A 21,845-nucleotide genomic window follows, 5' to 3' on the forward strand; every position below is an offset into this window, starting at 1 on the left:
TTTCTATTTTTGGAAAGGCTTGTGAATATATAAATATGTATTACTGATGTCTAGTGGTACAAAGTACTCGCATGAGAGAGGTTTTTTATACACAGATGTTTCTAATTTTTTTTTTTTTTCTATATATATGATTGTTCTTATTGGGGTTTGAGGTCAGACTGACTGCAGAGTCGCTGTGTTTCTACTTCCAATAAATGGCTACAACCTACATTCACACCGTGACTTTTATTTATTTATTCATTTTAAGTAAAATACAACATAAATGTGATATCACACACACAGTGAATCAAGAAAACAAATTTGAAAAATGACCTAAGTGCAGAACATTTTTGTCAGAGTCCACAGAGAGGATTTCATCAGTATGGGAAACAAAGCCCACAGTGGATGTGCAATTTATCAGTATCATTTATTATAATTTTTTTATACTGATAAATTTACAAGTTTTTGTAGAGTTTGAAAGTTCTCCCATTAAAATCAAAGTTAATTATGTGCAAAAAAACAAAAAAAGATCAAACCACAAATAAATTATCTCCACTAACTTCACCTGTCACCTGGACAACACCTTTGTCAAATGGATCTGATTTTAAAACTAATGAATGTTAAGGTAAATACTAAAAGAATACATTTTGATAATAGCACTATTCCAGCATGTCTGTGTGTGTGTGTGTGTGTGTGCGTGCATGAGTGCATGTGTCTGTGTCTGTGTGTGTGTGTGTGCTTGTATGTGTGTGTGTGTATATGTGCCTGTGTGTGTGTGTGTGTGTGTGCTTGTATGTGCGTGTGTGTGTATGTGCCTCTGTGTGTCCTTGTGTGTGTGTTGGGGCGGAGGGATAGGTAGTGGTGTCCCTCATACTTTGCGGAGGAAGGAGATCTTGAGGGATTCTGGGATGTCCAGTTGGTCAGCGGAGACAGGAGGTGGGGGGAGGTATGAAAAGGTAACAGGGAACACACGTTTTACATCCAGCAGTAGCTGAGGAGGTTGACTGTCTGAACGCTCCTTCAGCAGTCCCTGGGAAACCCCACAGAAACAGAAATGATTTTCTCACACAACACACAATTCAACTGTTTACGACTGGCACACTGAGAGCAATGTTTAAAATGAGTGGCTTTATGATTCAAAGTACTTTTGGGGTACTCAAAATTATTTGGGGGGGGACAGCTCTGTTCCAAAATAGGCTTAATTAAACCCAAGAGCAACAGTGGAGGCCATAAAAGCATGCAAAAGCTTATTACCACTGTATTCAGGGAATTCTGTTTCTACCATTGTATTTTAAGTTCATTGGTTTGTCTAAATCTGATCAATTTTTTTGGAGAGCAGAACCCAAGTCAAGCATGTAATTCAGCATAAAGAATGGATACACACTATCAGTGTAATTTCCTTTGAATGTAAGTTACCATGGACACAGATTGACAGCTCTGCTACAGGCTGTTGTAGAAATGTAATGAGTCTACAGTCAGTAATGTCAAACAATGTCATTTCAAAAACCTGACAACTGAATCGTTTTCTGACCTGCACAATGCGAATAAAATTAAGAGTCACTCTCTCCTCAAAGTCACTCTGGGGTGTGTAAAGGGTTAAAATCTTCACAATCTGCAACACAAGGCAGTTGGAAAAATCAATAAAGACCATTTCAAATATTCATGAAGATAAAAAAAAAACAAACAAAAAACGACTAAAACGTCAGATGAATTATGAAACAGACTCCACCTGCTGGCTGGAGAGGGTACTGCAGGTTTGGACGAGGGCCCGGCCATCTGCCTCGGTTTTCTTGCCCATTTGGAGGAGCTGCGCCGCCTGAATTAGAGGCTCTAGTGTGGCAATAGCGCCCCCTGTCTGTACCCCACGGCCTCGCAGCCACTCCTCCAACAAACTCACGTTATATCTGTGAGGAGAGGGAGCAGGACAACCATGACATGGCAAATTCTAGATAACCTTCAACTGTTGCATGGTTCTTTATAGTGCTAGCATAATCCATCTTTACACTAGTTAAAGGCAGAAATGACTATCCAAAGTAATCCACCAAACTTCTCAGCCATGCTAAGGGTGGACAAGTTCTTTTCTCAGATGGATATAAAACACTATGTTCACAAAGCAGTTGTGTTAGGTCATATATGTGTTCATAATAAGCGGTGTTACGCATATACATGTAACATGTTACATGTGCTGTAGTATTAGCGTTTACAGTTTTACAGGCCTAATGCTTGTAAAAGCGTCATCCCATCATTTTGTTACCTACAGAAAAAAAAAAAGAATCCAGAGGAAAAAAGATTTGCATCTATTGCTTTTTTTTCCCCAAGATCTGTAAGGTTTTAAGTTTGCTCTCTCCCTCTCTCTCTCTCTCTCTCTCTCCCTCCCTCTCCCTCTCTCCCTCTCTCTCCCTCCCTCCCTCTCTCTCTCTCTCTCATAATCATTTAATATGGCAGAGACAGACATTAATAAAACATGACATATATAAAATATGATGATTTTATTCATGATGCAATAAAAATTATTATTATCACCAAACACACGGTGATGATAATGATAATTCTCATCCTACTGTTTGTAATGGTTTGGAGAATGGCTTTCATATAATAATTATAGTCCAGCACCACTGTTATCCAGTCTCTCTCTCTCTCTCTCTGCCTGTCTGTCTGTCTCTCTGTCTGTCTCACCTGATTTGCATGCCTCTGCTCAGACAGCACACGTCCTTGCGCAGTAGCAGGCTGTTGAGCGTCATGGCGGTCAGTATGTACATGAGCTGGCGGAACACTTGCTCCTGGAGACTCAGGGGAAAGTTCTGGTGGGTCAGAGCCGTGTGTAGAGCACCCAGTTCCCTCAGGACCATAGCCATGGTGGGAGTCTCTAATCCCACAGGTCTGGGATCGGAACCAGCCCGCTTACGAGAGCTGAGCATCTTACCGGCGGAACTGGACAAACCCGGAATAGTCTCGTTCTCCAGCATGGCAGGGACTGAGAGAAAGACAGACAGACAGACAGACAGAGAGAAGCCAGTGTTTCTGTAGGGTGAGAGAGGTCTTCTAAAAATAAGTATTTAGTAAAACAACAGACAAAATAGCGTCGAAGGCCAACCACGCCAAATGTTGCTGATTTACTTCAAAACACCACGCTGAGACTTTGATGTCATATTTGCGGTGAAATTTCATCCTGCTTTTGCTCTTTACATTCGTATGGTCCTTGTAGAGACAATGAAACCAAGGAAACAAAGGTCACTGATTTGTATTAAGCAGAAAAATGTAATCTCTCTGACCACAACTTTCAGTCTAACTCCAACACGTACACCACTCAAAGCAGATAGATAGATAGACAGACAGACAGATAGACAGATAGATAGATAGATAGATAGATAGATAGATAGATAGATAGATAGATAGATAGATAGATAGATAGATAGATAGATAGATAGATAGGAAAAACTGTGTATTTTGTTAAAAACACCACATTGGCAGGTCTCACGTCTCTGTACCTATGATAGGCTGGAGGCGGGACTCGGTGATTGACAGGAGTTGCTGATAAGCCTGGATGCAAAGGGCACGACCCTGATCACTCAGGTCAAAGGTTAATGGCACCAGGTCATCGGAGTTCCTCACCACCTACAGGGTCAGAGGAAGGGGTTAGGGTCGTGAAAAACTTTTTTTTTACATTTTTTTCCCAAACTTTCCCCACAAAACTCAAAATGAGAGACTGCATTGTCACATCTTAAAACAAATAAAAATGGAAAACTATTACTCGAAGGCAACTAATTTCATAGATGATCGTATTTGTCTCAGAGTAAATTCATTCTGATATTTCAGAGGATCAGAATAATAAAACATGAAGAGCAGTGAGTCAGGCACACAGAGAGAAGCGCTGTGACATCTCAGAGGAGTAGAGACCTCTTTAGCAGAGTGCTGGGTCAGCAGGTCAGTCAGTGTCCAGGCATTTCTCAGCCACACTGCCGTCAGATTCACATCACTGCTGTGTTTCTGCAACAGACAGACAGACAGAGAGAGAGAGAGAGAGAGAGAGAGAGAGAGAGAGGTATTGGGAGGGAAAGATAGAGAGATACATACAAATCACTTTGTAACACAATATACTCAAATCACAAACACAATACACTCATATATAGACATACACACATTTATACAAACACATACATTTGCATAAAGTTCTGCACTTGTCTAAATATGGAAACATAGACTGTTCATGAGAGGTCCTGATTGGCCAGATACTGAATTCTCATTAGTATAAGGATCAAAGGAAACTATATTGAGACCCCATTAATTGTGATAATGACTTCAAACGAAGTTCCACAGTGTTTATGTATGTGTAATATGCTTGAGTGTGTGTGTATGTGTGTGTTTATGTTTTTGTTTACTTTGAGAGCTGCTTTGATGCCCGTGATGGCAGCTTTGCACAGGCTCTGTGCCCGTGCCTGGTCTCCGCTGCAGTCTGCCTGACGTACACACAGAAACAGCACCCGCGCTGCCAACCCGGGGGGCAGAGAGAGGGCACAGTCCACACGTAAATCTGCAACACAGCACAGCAGTGCCCCTTAGTCTGTCTGTCTATCTATCTATCTATCTATCTATCTATCTATCTATCTATCTATCTATCTATCTGCATAGCTCTCACTTCAGTATTAAAATAATGAATACATTCAAAATGCCCTAATGGTTTCATAAAATTCAACTTTTACTAGATTCAACTTTTTTTTTAGATTAGATTGAACTTTATTGTCATTGTGCAGAGTACAGATACAAAGCCAATGAAATGCAGTTAGCATCTAACCAGAAGAATTATATACTGCAGAATATAGTTCTTCAGTCTCTCTGTCTCTCTTTTTCTCTCTCTCTGTCTCTGTCTGTCTCTGTTTGTCTGTCTGTCTGTCTGTCTGTCTGTCTGTCTCTCTCTTTCTCGCTCTCTCTCTGTCTGTCTCTGTCTGTATGACTGTCTGAGTCTCTCTCTCTCTCTCTCTCTATCTCTCTCTCGCTCTCTCTCTCTTTCTCTCTCTCTCTCTCTCTCTCTCTTTCTCTCTGTCTGTCTGTCTCTCTCTCTCTCTCTCTCGTTCTGTCTCTCACACACATACCTGTGATGAGGTTTTTGATGAGTTTATTCTCATCTCTCTTCCTGCACTCCAGCAGACCGCTGACTTTCTGGCCTCTCTGTGAGAGGCTGGACACAGACCCAGGAGAGAGCGGCAGGTTTGGGCCTGCAGAGAGGACACCGTCAGAAATCAGATCAAAAATGAGTGGGAGTGTGTGTGAGAGAGAGAGCGAGAGAGAGAGAGAGAGGGAGAGGAGAGGGAGAGAGGGAGTGACAGACCTGCGGAGGCTAGCACTTTTCTGAGTGTCACTGTGTGTTTCAGGTTTTTCAGCTCTCTCTTCAATCTGATACACTCCCGTTCCCCTGCATCAACCTGCTCCAGTAGATCCTGAGACACACACACACACACACACACACACAGATATCATCACTGTGTGTGCTGTTGACCTGTAAGTTTACCTGTATCTGTAAGTGGTCAACTTACCTGGATCTGTGCGTTTGTAACTTTTTCAGGCTGGGAGGCCTTTCCTCTGGAACCCTGTAGCTGTTCTTTCAGAGCAGAGACCTCCTGCTCAAACTGGATTCGTTGATTAAAAAGTTGCGACTCCAGCAACCTGACAACCAACAAACACAGAAGCTCATCCAACAACACGGTATTACCTTACTGAAGAGCTGTGATACGACAGCGCAGAATTAACGGACTTAATTAAATTAAATTAAAGGACTGTCACATATGAAAACGCACTATCCCCCACACAAAAAATAAGTGACTATTCAACAGATTTCCGGAGCTAAGGAGAAAGAACAGACTACGCTCATACGGCTGGTTCCTTTAAGTCTGAAAAGGCAGCTTGTGAGGAAAATCCATTGTTCCTGTTTATTTTTGAAGATGTCTCTGAATGACACGTCAAAGTCTTGTGTGTTCAAACACATATTCATTTTTAGAAACATGCACGCTTCATGTATGTCAGTGACCGTTTACTCAGTTGTCATAACAAAGTAACAATAGCGTCATAATCATTTTCACCAGGTTTTCCTCAGCGACGTAACCCATAAGTATATAATATTTGATTACAGTGTAACATGATGCCATGTTCTCGGGTGTTTCGGTGTACTTTTGTCAACCCTGTGATTACGAGCTGCAATAAAGAGTTTCACATTCGGCGTAAACTGCGGTTAAACATTCGCTCTAGCTCCACTTGGAATTTCCGCGAGGCCTTTCTGTACGGTGGTGTGAGGGTCACTGACTTGTTGGCCACGCGAACGGCGTCGTAAGCGTGTCTGAGGTCCTCCCCCGTCATTTTCTCCGCCGTGTCCTTCGGCACGCCCGTGTCCTCCATCAAAGACTCCTGAGAAGACACAGCAGGCGCGTCTCAACTCCGAGTCCGACCGTGTCCGTCTGACAGCCACACAGAAAACACTCGGACCGCTCCCATGGAGACTTACTCAGGGTGGTGACGGCAGAACAACAAAAACAACAACGAATGCTACCACTACTACTACTACTACTGCTGCTGCTAATAATGGAAATAACAAATAATCATATAATAATAATAAAATAGAAATAAACAACTCAATATCAGTGACTTTCATGATACTAAAAATACTTGAAAAATGAAAAAAAAGTGGATGTGTGTGTTTGGTCTTTTCATTACTGTGTTGTGGGTTTATGTCAGTTTATTCTAATGACAGCGTTATCACAGACAGCTAAATGCACTGAAGTAGACGAACCAAAAATCCCACGACTTTTGTTCCTCAGTCTGCAGCAACGGACATGTCCTGTTGCCAGCTAAACTTCAGCCAAAAGGATAAAGGAGGTTTACCAGAGGGAGGTCTGGAGTCCAGGGTCTCCTGTCGAACGTGGGTGATGTGACACTCACCCTCCTGACCTCCTCTGGGGAGGGGAAGGCAGGGGAAGTAGGGTAGGGCGAAGACACGGGAGACAAGGGCTCCAAACTCATGCTCTGGGTCGAGTCAGTCCGTCTGTGACCTCGCGAACGCTGGAAACACAGGTCACAGGGGTCACACATAAATATACACACGCGCACACATTCACATCAATATGCAACAGTTTGACTGTTAGAGGCCATTAGTTTTGCTATACCGCTGACAGAGGTGACAAGACTTCTCTCTCTGAGCTGCACTGAGCATGTTCACATCTCATGCTTTTCATTCGGACCTTACTGAGCATGCTCACATCTCATTATTTTCATATATGCCTCACTGAGCATATTAATATCTCATGTTTTTCATACACACCTCACTGACCCTGTTAATGTCTCATGTTTCTCATACGTACCTCACTGAGTATGTTAATGTCTCATGTTTCTCATGCGTACCTCACTGAGCATGCTTATGTCTCATGTTTCTCATGCGTACCTCGCTGAGCATGTTCATGTCTCGTGTTTCTCATGCATACCTGACTGAGTATGTTCACGTCTCGTGTTTCTCATGCATACCTCACTGAGCATGTTAATGTCTTGTGTTTCTCATGCATACCTCACTGAGCATGTTAATGTCTAATGTTTCTCATGCGTACCTGACTGAGTATGTTAATGTCTTGTGATTCTCATGCATACCTTGCTGAGCATGCTCATCTCTCGTGTTTCTCATGCGTACCCCACTGAGCATGTTAATGTCTCGTGTTTCTCATGCATACCTCACTGAGCATGTTCATGTCCCGTGTTTCTCATGCGTACCTCAATGAGCATGTTAATGTCTCATGTTTCTCATACGTACTTCACTGAGCATGTTAATGTCTCATGTTTCTCATGCACACCTCACTGAGCATGTTAATGTCTCGTGTTGCTCATGCGTACCTCGCTGAGCATGCTCATGTCTCGGAGGTTTTCGTATCTCTGCTCCAGACGTGTGTAGTCTCTGAGAAGTCCCTGATATCTTCTCCTCTCCTCCTCCAGCTCTGCCTGCAGGTTTGACCCCGACTCAGCGACCGCCTTCTGTACGTTTTCTGAGACAGAGTTTGGGGGAGAAAACTATACATATGAATAAAATACACTACACACACACACACACACACACATTAAAGTATGCATACAAAGGAGAAAATCAATGACAGAGAGCAGTGAAAAAAGGAAGGAGGTTTTTACAAACTCATAGAGCCTTACCCTCCTGAATTTTCTCCTTCTCCTGCAGCCGAGTGAGGAGGTCATCCCTCTCCTTTTCCAAAGAGTCTCTCTCTGCCCTGAGAGCTTGCACCTCCTACAGAGACAGACAGAGAACACAGACAAACTCCCCTCTTCACGTGTGTGACATAAAACGTGTGGTAACCTGGCAGAACGCTGAGGGACTGGAGTAGTTCTGAGTTCCACAGTAAATATAGGTGTGCGATGGAAAATTATAGAACGACCAGTGAATAAACAAAACTTTAAACAGAGCACATCGTGTGTAGATGTACAATGTGTATCACTTGTGTAATATTAATGTATTTACATAACAAAAATGTGCAGACACACACTATGCTGAGCAGACAAAGTGTAGTCTGATGACAGCCATCTACTGTTTCAGTAACTGAGTTTAACTGGGAGTCTTTACGATACAGCTCTGAGATACAGTAGGAGCTGTGGATGAGATGAACTAAGGTGAGTTTACTTCTCATTTCATAGTTACATTACACCGATTAACACCCACAACCTTACAATTACTCGTTAAAGGGCTTGGTCGTTCAGCACTGTCAAACATTTACTCAGACATTACTCTGGACAGTGTTAAAAATTAACACTCTCAGGAGTTATTTCCTGGACCAGGATTAGGTCCAGTCCTGGATTAAGATGCATTCTCCATTTAGAATGCACTTTAGACCAGCACTAACCACAGACCTTAAAGTTCACGTAATACTGACGACTTTGTTCTGTCAGAAACACACCTGTTTGAGCTGAAGAATCTCTTGGGCTGTTCTCTCCTCCGCCTGCCTCCTTTCTTCCAGTTCTTTTTCACTGACTGACGGAGCGGCGTGTGTCTGTGCTTCCAGCTGGGTCTGTAGTTTGACTATGGTGGCTCTGAGCTGATCCAGTTCCGCCGTGTGAGACCCACGCTCTGATTGGAGGATTTCCCTCAGAGACGCACTCTCTCTGGCCTGAATAAACACACACAGTTACATTTGGACACACACACACAGATATACAAATACACACACACACACACACACTAACCTGTTGGTCAGCCCGTAGTTGCAGTTGCATGAGTTTGACCTCCATACCCTTGTTGAGTTCTCTGTATTTCTCCACCGATCGAGCCTCCTGACGTAACTTCAGCAGCTCTTTACGTGCAGCTCGTCTGCGCACGCAACACTGCAGCAACACCGTCGCCGCGCGCAGACGCCTGAACTCTCGCCGCGCTGACCAGCCCCGTACCGCAGCCTGCAGTCTCAACGCTGCACGTTCACGCAACAACTACACACACACACACACACACACACACATACACACACACACACACACACACACACACACACACACACACATACACACAGACGCAAGCACACACAGACGCAAGCACACAAGCACACACACACACACATACACACACACGCAGACACACACACACACACACACACACACACACACACACAGACGCAAGCACACACAGACGCAAGCGCACATACACACACACATACACACACACACATACACACACACATGCAAGCAAGCACACAAGCACACAAGCGCACGCACACGCACACACACACACACACACACACACACACGCACACATGCAAGCAAGCACACAAGCGCACACACACGCACACATGCAAAAGAGAAAGAGTGTGTGTGTGTGTGTGTGCACATACTTTTGTGTGTGTATGTGTGTGTGTGTGTCTGTGTCTGTGTGTTTGTGTGTTTGGGCTAGCATAGGTCCAGTCTGAACATGTCTGGACACAGTGATTAGAACTGCGTACCTGTCTGTATGCGCGTCTGGCCTGCATCCCCCTGCTGAAAGCCTGTATGGTGAGAGCAGCCTCTCTGATGGTCAGGTAGAGTCGTCTGACCGTTACCATACGATACGTCTTCTGGATGATCAGAGCGGCCCGTGTGTAACGCAGAATGTGAGCCAGCCTAACTCACAGAAGACACAGTGAAGAACATACCACAGTCAGACCATTAGACTCCAACCAGTCCTCACACAGTTACACAGAGACCAAGATCAGCATCTTATCAGGAGTCTGATATTCCAGCAAAAGGAAAGAAAAGAAAGGTCATAAAGTCTTCAGAAAATAATTCAAGCCGAATTGATTGATTCACCTGCTATGCTCATTAGTAAATTTTCCAACGTTAAATGAACTTTAACAGTGACATTTTATAAATCCTGAATTTATTAAAAAAAATCAGCTCCCTCTATTAATTACAACACTATAGGTGTTAATGAATGCACATTAACTCTGTGCAACTCTAGAAAATTCACTTCAGGTACTCAACACTCATCACACACACACACACACACACACACACCGACCTTCTGGCCAGTGTTCCTCTGACATATCTCTGCAGCGTGAGGGTGGCCTGGTAGATCCTGAGGTAGCGTCGCCGTGCCAACCATCCCCTGACCCAGCTCTGAATCACCACCCCGGCCGTGTGCAGCCTCTCGGCCCTCAGTTTCTCCAGCAGGGCCACCTGCCCCGCCCGGAAGAACACTTTGGTCTTGCCAAAGCAGTACTGGTCTGGATCAGGGATGAGGGCAGTCAGCGCCCTCTGACAGGAGGAATGAAAGTCCTCCCCCCGTTCTGAAGCACGCAGGAGAACCCGGTACCGGTTAAAGAACTCCTCATACGTCCACCTGCGGAGGAGAAGAGAGCGGGTAGACTCAGTTAGGTTTCTTTTTCTCTCTGAGGTATAACTGTGGTGTGGTTTCTTTTATAAAAATGTAAAGCTGTTGCTCTTGATGGGTTCTCTCTTGCCTGGATGGGAATCCAGTGGCACTGATCCGAATGGTTTCCAGAACACCGCACGCCCGTAACTGCTGCACTGCACGCTTCGGGTCAAACCTGTCAAAGAGAGGAAGAGAGTTAGTGTCCATATCAAAACACACACACACACACACACACACACACACACACACATAATGGAACAAATTTCACACAACCACAGCTGTTTCACTGCAAGCTTGAGGTGAAAGGTGACTGAGAGAGAGAGATGGTTGCCATACCACTGTACTAACACACACACGCACACACACACCCACACACAAACGCATACACACACACACACAAACACATACACACAGATACAGACACACACACACACACAGACACACACACACACCCACACACAAACGCATACACACGCACACACAGACACACAGACACACACACACACACAGACACACACACACACCCACACACAAACGCATACACACACACACACACAGACACACAGACACAGACACAGACGCACACACAGACACACACACACCCCCACACACAAACGCATACACACACAGACGCACACACACACCCACACACAAACGCATACACACACACACACACACACACACACACACACACAAACACGCACACACATGCACATGCACACACACACACACACACACACACACACACATACACACACACAAACACACAAACGCACAGACACCCACAGACACTCACATGAAAGGTTGCTTGAGGTCATTGGGTTTAATGCAGCGGACGTAGTGAGGAGTCGTGCTGTTCAGAGTGTCCATCAGAAGGTGGAGAGACTGGCGAAACTGCGTGCACACACACACACACAGATACACACACACACACACACACACACACACAGATACACACACAGATACATACACTATTCAAATGGTGCACATTTCTAGATCTATAGATATGGATCTCTGTATAGACTGCTCTTTGAACGGAGACGTACACATACTGCTATAGATGAAAGAAGCTGATGTGATAGTGCTGGTATAGATAGCATGGAAGTGTATGTTAGGTTCTCTCTGTAAGTGTGAACCGATCTCACATGAGGCTGACCTGATAGCCCACAGTCAGTTTATGCTCACGCTGAGATTTCTTCCCTGAACGCACACTCCCGTTGGCCATAGACTTTGCCTCAGACACACTGCCCCCTGCTGACTGCTGCTGGAACAGCTCTGCAACAAGCTCAGACTGAAAAAGAGAGAGACAGATACAGAGAGAGACACAAAAAGAAAGAGACAGGCCGACAGACAGATAGACAGATAGACAGAGACAGACAGACAGAGAGAGAGACTTAGGAGACTACAGATAACCTGCACTGACAGTTAAACATTCAGCAGAGTCACAGTCACTGAGTAAAACAGACAGGTAAAGGTGAGACAGATGGCTCAGAGGTCATGATGTCACAGCGCACACTGTACCTGACTGGCCTTCATGATGTTGATTGGCTCCTCAAACACTGTGTCACGATTCTTATCTAAAAACCCGTCACATTCGTACTGGACCTAAAAACACAGACAGGTTGGGACATTTCCCACTCTTTTCTGAATATTATTCTTTCATTCTTATTCTTGTCTTTCTTTCTCTATGGGCAAAGGCGTAATAACTTCAACACCACACACACAGACAGTTCAGCAACAGTGACGACAACAACACAGGCACTGTCACAGACCAATGTCTCAGTAACAGTTCAGTTTATTCAAACACTTCTGATTCCAGAGGCTGTGTGTGTGTGTGTGTGTGTGTGTGTTTGAGTTAATTAAGTGACATTTCTCTGTCTCCGTCCCTCGTTCTCTCACCGTGTCGGCGAAGTGGAGGATGATGAAGGCCGCGTTGGACATGCGCGGTTTGCGGAAGTGCGCGCTGCGATTCACGTGCTGGTCGTACAGTTTTCGCGCCCAGTTCTCATCTGAGCCTTTGGGCATCTGCATGCAAACAAACAAACAAACAAACAAACAAACAAACAAACAAACAGGCAGACAGACAGAAAAGTAGACAGAAAGACAGGTAGACAGAGAGACAAACAAAAAGTCTAAGAAAACCAAACTAAACCGTAAAAACACTACACAAACTAACTAGACCAGGGAGAAGCCAGTTTTTTAGTTGTTTTTCTTTAGACCTTTGACCTTTAAGCAAACAAACCAATCAGGGGTGTCACTCACACCTTTCCAAAATGATAACTGAAAAACTACATTTAAGACTCACACCAGAAGGCTAATATGATATGTAAGAAATATGAAATATTGTATTTAATGTGTCATAAACTGTCATAACAGCATGCTACTTTGCTACAATGTCATGTTTCACATCTGTCCATTGGGAAGAGATTATTTTATAGAAAAACATTCAGTTAATATTTATAAATGGAACCACTGTGTTAGGCAGATATTGTAAGTGTTAGGCATTTACTTGTGAGTGCCTGTAGTAGTAACCAAGAACAACAGCATCACTCACAGTGAACAGCTGGAGTGGCCTTAATGTGATTTGAATCACTAAAGTAGGACAAGCATGACTCAGCAGATTCAGGTGGTAAGGTAGGTTCATTTAAAAGTATCAGAGAGATGTTTTGACATATTTATGTCCTATATTAAGATGCTGGCAAAGTTGGACAATGATGGTTCAGCAGATTTAAGTTAGAGAGAAAAAACACAGGACATAAATAACCGCTGTGTTGACCAGCAGTGAATTAGGCTAACGGTGACTCAGCAGATTCAGCTAGTAAAGTAGGTTAATGTTACGCGCGGCCATACAATGACTCGGCATAACTTAACCGCTCTCTCTCTCTCTCTCTCTCTCACCCTGCACTCCTCATCCAGCAGGTCCAGAAGTCCCAGTGGGCCTTCAATCAAAGCGATACACGGCTGGTTATCACTGAATTCGATCCGATTCCACGGCAGCCCCTCTCGTATGTACTCCTCCTGCTCCAGCTGAAACACGTGCTGCAGGCGGACAGAGAGGAGGTATGAAGAATATCCCAAAACATTCCCAAAAAATTCCCAAATGATTCAACATGTCATTCCCATTCAAGTCATTCCCAAATGCTTGGGCGTTTTGACCTACCCTGTTGAACTGCTGCTGGAGCTTCTCGTTGGCGTAGTTGATGCAGAACTGCTCAAAACTGTTCCTGTCAAAGGTTTCAAACCTACCAGTGACCAGTGAGAGGGAGAGAAAGCAAGAGAGGAGTTAGGGAGGATTCTCATTAAATGTAAGGATTAGAGTGAAGGATCTTCTGTATCTAACTTAATGAGCTCTAAAGGACCGCAGGGGTGTTTTTCCTCTTAGAATACACACACACACAAACACACACACACATACAAACACACATGCGCACACACACACACACATACAAACACACACGCACACACAGACACACACACACACATACACACACACACGTAGATGAAAGCAATTTAGGAACAGAAATAAATTGTTGTAGTTTGACAGTCCTCGGGCAAAATCAGTCTCTTAACTAATCAGAAAGCACGACTCAGGTGTCAGCTTCTTCATCTTTTAGGAGAAACAAAAATCCGCTGAGTACAGTTTATCATGATAAATGTAGATCACTGCGGTCACTTTTTAACAATGACTCCCCTTACCCATAGATGTCTAACACCCCTATGAAAGATTTGGCCTTCTGCCTGTGTGCTCTCAGTGCACTGTTGAGTCTCTGCACGGTCCAGGTGAACAGCTGACCGTAAACGTGTTTCGCCAGAGCATCCCGGGCCTCCACGGCCTGTCGCCCGGGCATGGGCTTCACCAGCATCTCCCCGCCCACTGCCAGCCTCCTGTGACACAGCCAGTGGGCCATCTGAGGTCCCTCAACACCCAGCAGCTTAGAGAAGACCGCCAGGGAACGGTCGTCCGCCTACCAGAGAGAGAGAGAGAGAGAGAGAGGGAGAGACAGAAAGAGAGAGAGAGAGAGAGAGAAAGAGAGAGAGAGAGAGAGAGGGAGACAGAAAGAGAAAGAGAGGGAGAGAGAGAGGGAGACAGAAAGAGAGAGAGAGAGAGAAAGAGAGAGAGAGGGAGACAGAAAGAGAGAGAGAGAGAGAGAGAGAGAGAGAGAGAGAAAGAGAGAGAGAGGGAGACAGAAAGAGAAAGAGAGGGAGAGAAAGAGAGAAAGAGAGAGAGAGAGAGAGAGAGAGAGAGAGAGAGAGAGAGAGAGAGAGAGAGAGAGAGAGAAAGAGAGAGAGAGAGAAAGAGGGAGATTTTTTGGCACAAATTAACATGCAGCTTGACAAGCAACCTGCTTAATATTCAAGGAAGGGACCAATAACATGTGAGATTTATTAGAGTAGATGTCGTGATTCAAATTTGTTATTTTATAGAGACAAATGAAAGGAGACCAAAGTTTGACTGGTTGGTTGCAGAGTCAACAACAACAACAACAAAACCTCATTGTTCAGTCCTCATTATTTTGCACAGTGTTGAAAAACCAATATCACACTAAAGCAGATGTCTGTATGTGGATACATTCATGAGAGGAACTGTGTAATTAAAGGATTATGAATGTGCTACAGTAAAGGCACCAAGGGAAAAAAACAATCCAGACCTACACAGTTCTGGGAGAAATATTAAAAATATTTCAGGATTTTGTTTTACTAATGACTAAATATTAAAATAGCAGATACTGAAAATCCTTCATTTAACTACATCAATATAGCTGCGATCGGCACCCCTCCCACTGGCTTGAATGTTGACGTTCCCGAGATGTAAAACTGCTGCCAATATTCGGAATATCTCCATCTGCTGGTCTGGCGGAACACCTGCGGGTTCAATCCCAGAAATTTCAGGATCAGAAACGGAGAAGTCGTTTGCGTTAACATAGAAAAGTGAATATAGATGGCGCCGAAGCGACGCACCCAGGACGGTGAAGGCATTACGCGTACGCTCCAGCTCAGAGGCATCGTCCACGTCAGGAATCTGCATCTGGCCTCCTTGACAAGTGTATCGAAAGTGTTCTGGTGCAGCTACAGAGATAGGCATGCTTACTGACGACCGCGTGTATCTAAGCAACCGGTTATTTTAACTGACAGGTGAATCGTAATACACGCGAACGCGCACAAGCTCACATCTGTTCACACGCGCACACTCAACTTCACTCACGCACGCAGACACAATGACATACATTCAGACCAGTGCACACCCACATGCTGCACACACATCTGTGCACATCTGCCTACATGAGCATTCATGCAAACAAGTGCATACTCACATACACAAACACAGACCCACTAACACACACTCACATACACAACACACACAGCTTCACATGCATAGATGCTTGGACACACACACACACACACACACACACACACACACACATTCACCTAGTTTGAGTGACCTCATCTCTGGTAACTCTCTAGATGCACAGAGCTGGTAAAATATGTGATAATTCCTTTCCTCTGATGCCTAAAACCACAAATTAAAAACAACAAATGAAAAGACCTGAATTTTCTCCAAATAACACCAGATAAACTAAGCCAGTGACAAAACTACTGAACTTCCATAGAGTTTAAAGTCTTCATTAGAAATGAAGGCACCAACAAACACTATCGGTTTACTCAGATGACAAAATGACTTAACAGACTTTACATTTCATATGTTACATTTACAAACAACACGTGAAAAGCACCTGAAAGACGACTCGAGACTTTTCCAGCAGGTAAGTCCTCATATTCGCCCCAATTATGTCCCCCTTCCTCCCAAAACCGATTTCAATATACTTTCCAAACCGGCTACTGTTGTCATTACGAGTCGTTTTGGCATTTCCAATAGCCTGAAACACAAAGGGAAATAACTCAGATAATTATCTATCTATCTATCTATCTATCTATCTATCTATCTATCTATCTATCTATCTATCTATCGATCTATCGATCCATCGATCTATAAGCAACAGAGTATACAGCAAAATGTTAAATTACAAACAACATCAAATATTATTTGATTCTGTAATGTATGTTATTTTACTCCAAACCTCAGGCAGGATTGGGTCCAAAGCCGTTTTGCCGTTACCTCCATGATAGGATTGGATGCCAGCACTCTTTCCTCTACGCTGGTCTGCTGGGCCGCTCCGCCAACCACGGCAAAATAGCGCATGGTAAACTTGGCTGACACGGTCTTCCCTGAGCCTGACTCTCCACTGATAATGATGGACTGGTTCTTTTCCTCCCTACACAAAGAAATGTCTTTTTTTAAGACTGTGTTTCTGTGCTGTGTGGAGATTCTGAAATCTGCAGCAGCGGTAACAGAATCACGGCACTGGGTTTGTTATATTTGAATATTATGTCCCCCTTATTCAAATATTATTTGAATATTTGAATAAATGAACTTGAACTTTGAATATTCAATACTTAATATTTATTTTGAATATTTACTGTTATATAAGCTCTGCATAAGACAGAACTCTTCTTTTTCCGGCGGGAGAACGAAACAAGTAGGCCTACGAGGCTCTGCCCCACGGCACAAGAAAGAAGCACACATGTATAGCGCCTGGGTGATGACATCTTATTTACTTATTTAATCTAGCGCACAATTTCGTAGCTAATTATCGTGCTCACCCTTTCCTAAAAAGTGCATGCAATTTATTTCACCGTGCGCACAATTTAATCAAATAGCTCAATTTGGTAAGTCGTTCACATGACTTATGAGACCACGCGTAAGGTTTGCTTCCCGGCCTAAGTAATTAGGGAACTTAAATTAGGAAGTACCCTAAGCAAACGTATTTCCACTCAATGCTGAATCATAATCTATTATCAGACTGGGGTTGACAGTTGATGCTGCTCATATAGAGACTATCAAGATAAAGATAAAGATAAAATCACTAACACAGAGCACAAACATATTCTTTTTCCAAATTTTTTTGCAAATTCTACATGTTCTCTCTATGTCACATTCACCGATCCGTTTAAGAGCGTCTGGTTGGTAGTCAACTTCGTGTAATCGTGCGCTTGATATAGGCTAGTTTCAGTCGTACGCACGATTCTTTTTAAGTCACCATGTAATTTAAATCATGCTCACAACTCAATGAAATTGTGCATTAGATTTATTAAAAACAAAAACAAAAAACCCAAACGAAACAAAACAAAAGAAATAGCAGTCACCTCCCTGGTACTATACATGTACACTATACATGTATGACATGTGGGTTGACCACATGTGTCCTCAAGTCAATGAAAGAGACTGAACAGAACTGTATATTTGCTCCTTGGTGCCCTCTGCTGGCGCCCTGAGATGTTATTGACACGGCAGTACATGTTAGGTTTGGGGTAACCCGGAGGATGTTAGGTGTGTTATAACAGCTAAAATCAAACCTAGACTCTTATGAGTAACTGATTTGTGAATTTGACAGAAGGTGAATTTTTGGTAAAAAAAAAGAAAAAAAATTTAAGGGGAAGTTTTCACCTGGCTGAAGAACTGTACTTTTGATAAAATAAACTCTTCACATTTTACAGTCACTCTGTTTCACATGAGGGAGCACAGAGGGGTCTGTGACCTGACCCGACCCTCGACCTCTGACCTGGTCATGGTACGGTAGGCCTCCTCAGCCACGGAGAAGATGTGAGGTTCCATATCGTCTGTATCCTGCCCACTGTACGCGTCAATCACCTCCTCCCCATAGATTGGCAACTGTTCATATGGATTTATGGCCACCAGCACAATGCCTGGAAGAACACAAGACAGGCTGAATCACCCAGAGGCAGCGCTATAAACAGGCTTCACTTATACTTCTACAGTTCTTTGACTCATTCAAATTATCACCAGGCTTGAGAGATACACATACCCGTTTTTCTTTTGTTTTTTTTCAGACTTTAAGGCCTTAATTAACAGCCGATTGACATTTTTTGTGTAAATATTTGCCATACACACTTCTCTGCTAGGATTTCATTTAGATGGTCCTGAAGGTCTGGACCATGAGGTTGGGTTCCTCAAATTAGCCAGAAAGCTGGACAACTGAGTTGGACAACTGAGGACTGTCCCTACTAGACAATCTTGACTATCCTCTGACTTTTGGCTTTAGTTATTCACCCCGCAAAACATATGGTGTAGATCAGCAGTTTGTATTGGGTATAGATGATAGATATTGGGATATTTGGTTGCCTGGGCAACAGCTAAAATGGACCAGACCAAACAACCAACTAATCACGAACAAGTGCTCACAGCTTAACCTGGCGCAGAAACACTGGAACTACATGCGAAAAAAAAAAAATTTGCATTTTTTAGACGAGTACATTTCTGAGACCATTCAAATCTGATATCAGCAGCACAATGACAAATCGTCGTTTTCTTATTTACTCACTTCAGGAGAACCAATTAAACCACCATCACATTTTCTACAGTCGTGTTCCCGTTGACCTTTACACCCAGTAAAACCCAGAGTGTAATCACACAGATGTCATTGGAGACAAACAGAAGCTGGAAGGAGGTGACTAACTGCTTGGCAAACAGACTGAAGGTCTAGGCCTGTCTCACCGCAGTAAGTGTAAATGCTGCTGTAGTCCAGGAAACGCACGCGCAGGTTGTGGAGAACCGCAGGCTCGTGGAGGAAACTCAGGGCCGTCAGGTCGTTCTCCCCTTCCAAAATGTCGGGGTTCCCCAGTGGGGGGAGCCCGGCGGGGCCCGTCAGCGGGTACTCCATCTCCTGGGGAGAATGTAACAGGGTTCTGTGAGTGGATTTTTATGGGTCGATTATTTTATTGTTGGCTCTAACCTCAGGGGTCATCTTTCAAAACTGACGTAAGCGTATTGAGGAATAAAATGATTCATTCTTTATGCTTGTCAGTCTGACGGTCAGGATAAAAAATTGAAATAGTTTGGGCCACAGTTCACTCTACTGCCATAGGGAGACATGTGGCCGGGCTGATTTCCCAGAGGAAAGGTCTAGGGCCACGTTGATGAAGCCAAATCCCTTTCAAAGGAGGAGACAATTCAATATTCTTTAAAAAAAATACAGAGAGGTTTCATCTTGTGTTTGATCTTTCGTGTAAGTTTCCATTGCTTTGTCCCAAACTTTATTTTATTAGTAACATTCATTGTCCTCATACACAAACAAATGCAACTCAATCTCAGATTAGACACTCGGTGGCAATACCTGACCATACTGTGTGTTTGTGTGTGTGTGTGTGTGTCTGTGTGTGTTTGTTTGTGTGTGTGTGTGTGTGTGTGTGTCTGTGTGTGTGTCTGTGTGACTGTGTGTCTTTATCTGTGTAAATGTGTCTGTGTGTGTCTGTGTGTGTGATTGTGTGACTCTATGTCTTTATCTGTATGTGTGTGTGTGTGTGTCTGTGTGTGTGTCTGTGTGACTGTGTGTCTTTATCTGTATATGTGTGTCTGTGTGTGTGATTGTGTGACTGTGTGTCTTTATCTGTATATGTGTGTGTGTGCGTGTGTCTGTGTGTGTGTATGTGTGTGTCTGTATGTGTGGACAGAAGGGAGAATAGAGCGATAATACATGTGTGACTCACGGTGCCGTCTGAAAGCTGGAGCAGGATCTGCTGGTCTCCGGGATTGTAGTCTTGCAAGAGCTTGGCAGAGACCCACACGGCTTCTGGGTCTGGCACCCAGACACACGCACCCTAAGAATCATAACAGCAAAGGTTTTCTGTTATTCATGACCATAAGGTCGATAGATTGAGACTTACTAATGGACTGTATGGGCCAGTCATTACTTCAGACACAGATGGTTTCTACCATTTCATACCTGTTTAACAGTTTCATAAATTTTACAGAATGTTGCCATGCTAACAAGAGTAAGGAGCATGGAATGTTGTCTGAGGACCCAAGATGTTAGTGAATACTTAAATCTATGTAGTGCTAAGAACTGCACTGCATTATGTTTATGAAGTTGCTGTTGAGTTTGTAACAAGAATAACAGGAAATAAATAAGAAAGTAGTTTTCAATCTGATTTATCAGTTTTGATTTTATTTCAAGATTAAAGAGGAGGACGCATATGAGAATGTGGACATTAATTAATGATATTCATCATAAACTTTCATCACTTAACATATTAATGAATACTGATGATCAGAAAATGGAGAGGTATTGAAGCAATGTTAAAAATGTAGCAGATGTTTTCAGTACAATCTAAACTTTCAGCCACAGGCAAACTTTAATACTAGCCCCTGGTGACACTTAAAACGTTTATAAGAGCTGAGTGAAATATCCTCCTTTCTCATCATTTCCATGAAAGGAGAAAAAAAAACAACAACAGGGATTCCTCAGCAGGTTGGGAATGTTACACAATGAAACTCATGTGTCTGCACCATAGTTAGCCAAGCCCAGCAGACTGACTAGCATTTTACCATCATCAGCATAAAAAGGTCTCTCCAGCACATTAAACATTAACACTGGTCATTCCTTCATTCAGCTCTCTCTCTCTCTCTCTCTCTCTCTCTCTCTCCCTCTTTCTCTCTGTTCATCTCAAGAGGCTTTTGATACTGAATTGACTTTCATTGTTTAAAACAGGTGAGTCTCCTGTAGTCTTCAGGTTATGCTTTACTTAATCTTCAAAAGTCTGCAGTCAGTGTAGAGCATGTCTCACAGTCAGGGTTATAATTAGATCAGGAGTATCAATTAATTATTGTTAATGAAACCCAAGGCAAATAAAGTGGTCAGTCCTGTTGCAGTTTCTGCACAGATTAAAGAAACCGGAGACAGAATTTACAGGCATCTTTAACGCACAAAATGTGATTAGTTTGTAGCAGAAAAACTTCTGAAATGAATGAACTTCACAAGTCCTCACGGTTTCACGTTATGTATCATATGACAGGAACTGTCAAAGTTTCCTTACCTTGGTGTAGAGCTCTGTGGTTGCCATAGTAACCTGGCTAATCTGTCAGATTAAGGGTGCTGATGTACACCAGGCTGGTACAACAGCCAGGACAAGAAATCAAAAG

The 21,845-nt window shown here is 43.4% G+C and overlaps 1 protein-coding gene across 1 annotated transcript; it reads right to left on the reverse strand.

Moving 5' to 3' along the window:
- Nucleotides 1-847: 847 nt before the first annotated feature.
- On the reverse strand, nucleotides 848-21,766 carry LOC115820502 (unconventional myosin-Vb). The gene is made up of 35 exons (XM_030784109.1): nucleotides 21,740-21,766; nucleotides 20,414-20,524; nucleotides 19,422-19,590; nucleotides 18,469-18,613; nucleotides 16,965-17,121; nucleotides 16,582-16,725; nucleotides 16,277-16,358; nucleotides 15,809-15,916; nucleotides 15,600-15,712; nucleotides 14,546-14,814; nucleotides 14,010-14,091; nucleotides 13,748-13,888; nucleotides 12,749-12,874; nucleotides 12,371-12,454; nucleotides 12,006-12,140; nucleotides 11,646-11,743; nucleotides 10,938-11,024; nucleotides 10,496-10,816; nucleotides 9,942-10,098; nucleotides 9,196-9,435; nucleotides 8,910-9,119; nucleotides 8,152-8,245; nucleotides 7,846-7,994; nucleotides 6,850-7,026; nucleotides 6,275-6,375; nucleotides 5,511-5,640; nucleotides 5,306-5,414; nucleotides 5,070-5,192; nucleotides 4,359-4,510; nucleotides 3,877-3,966; nucleotides 3,468-3,594; nucleotides 2,656-2,953; nucleotides 1,709-1,883; nucleotides 1,511-1,591; nucleotides 848-1,009 (listed from the first exon to the last, which is right to left on the reverse strand). Exons 1-35 carry the CDS (start codon nucleotides 21,764-21,766, stop codon nucleotides 848-850), a joined length of 4,974 nt encoding a protein of 1,657 aa, XP_030639969.1.
- Between the last annotated feature and the right edge of the window lie 79 nt (nucleotides 21,767-21,845).

The sequence above is a fragment of the Chanos chanos genome, chromosome 9 (assembly GCF_902362185.1).
Source record: "Chanos chanos chromosome 9, fChaCha1.1, whole genome shotgun sequence".
NCBI lineage: Eukaryota > Metazoa > Chordata > Actinopteri > Gonorynchiformes > Chanidae > Chanos > Chanos chanos.

Coding starts and splice junctions, on each gene's coding strand:
- LOC115820502 (XM_030784109.1), bottom strand. CDS start 21,766: ATGGCAACCACAGAGCTCTACACCAAG. Junction 5,415..5,510: donor TTACAAACGCACAGATCCAG/GTAAGTTGACCA, acceptor TGTGTGTCTCAG/GATCTACTGGAGCAGGTTGA. Junction 3,967..4,358: donor GCATCAAAGCAGCTCTCAAA/GTAAACAAAAAC, acceptor TGTCTGTTGCAG/AAACACAGCAGTGATGTGAA.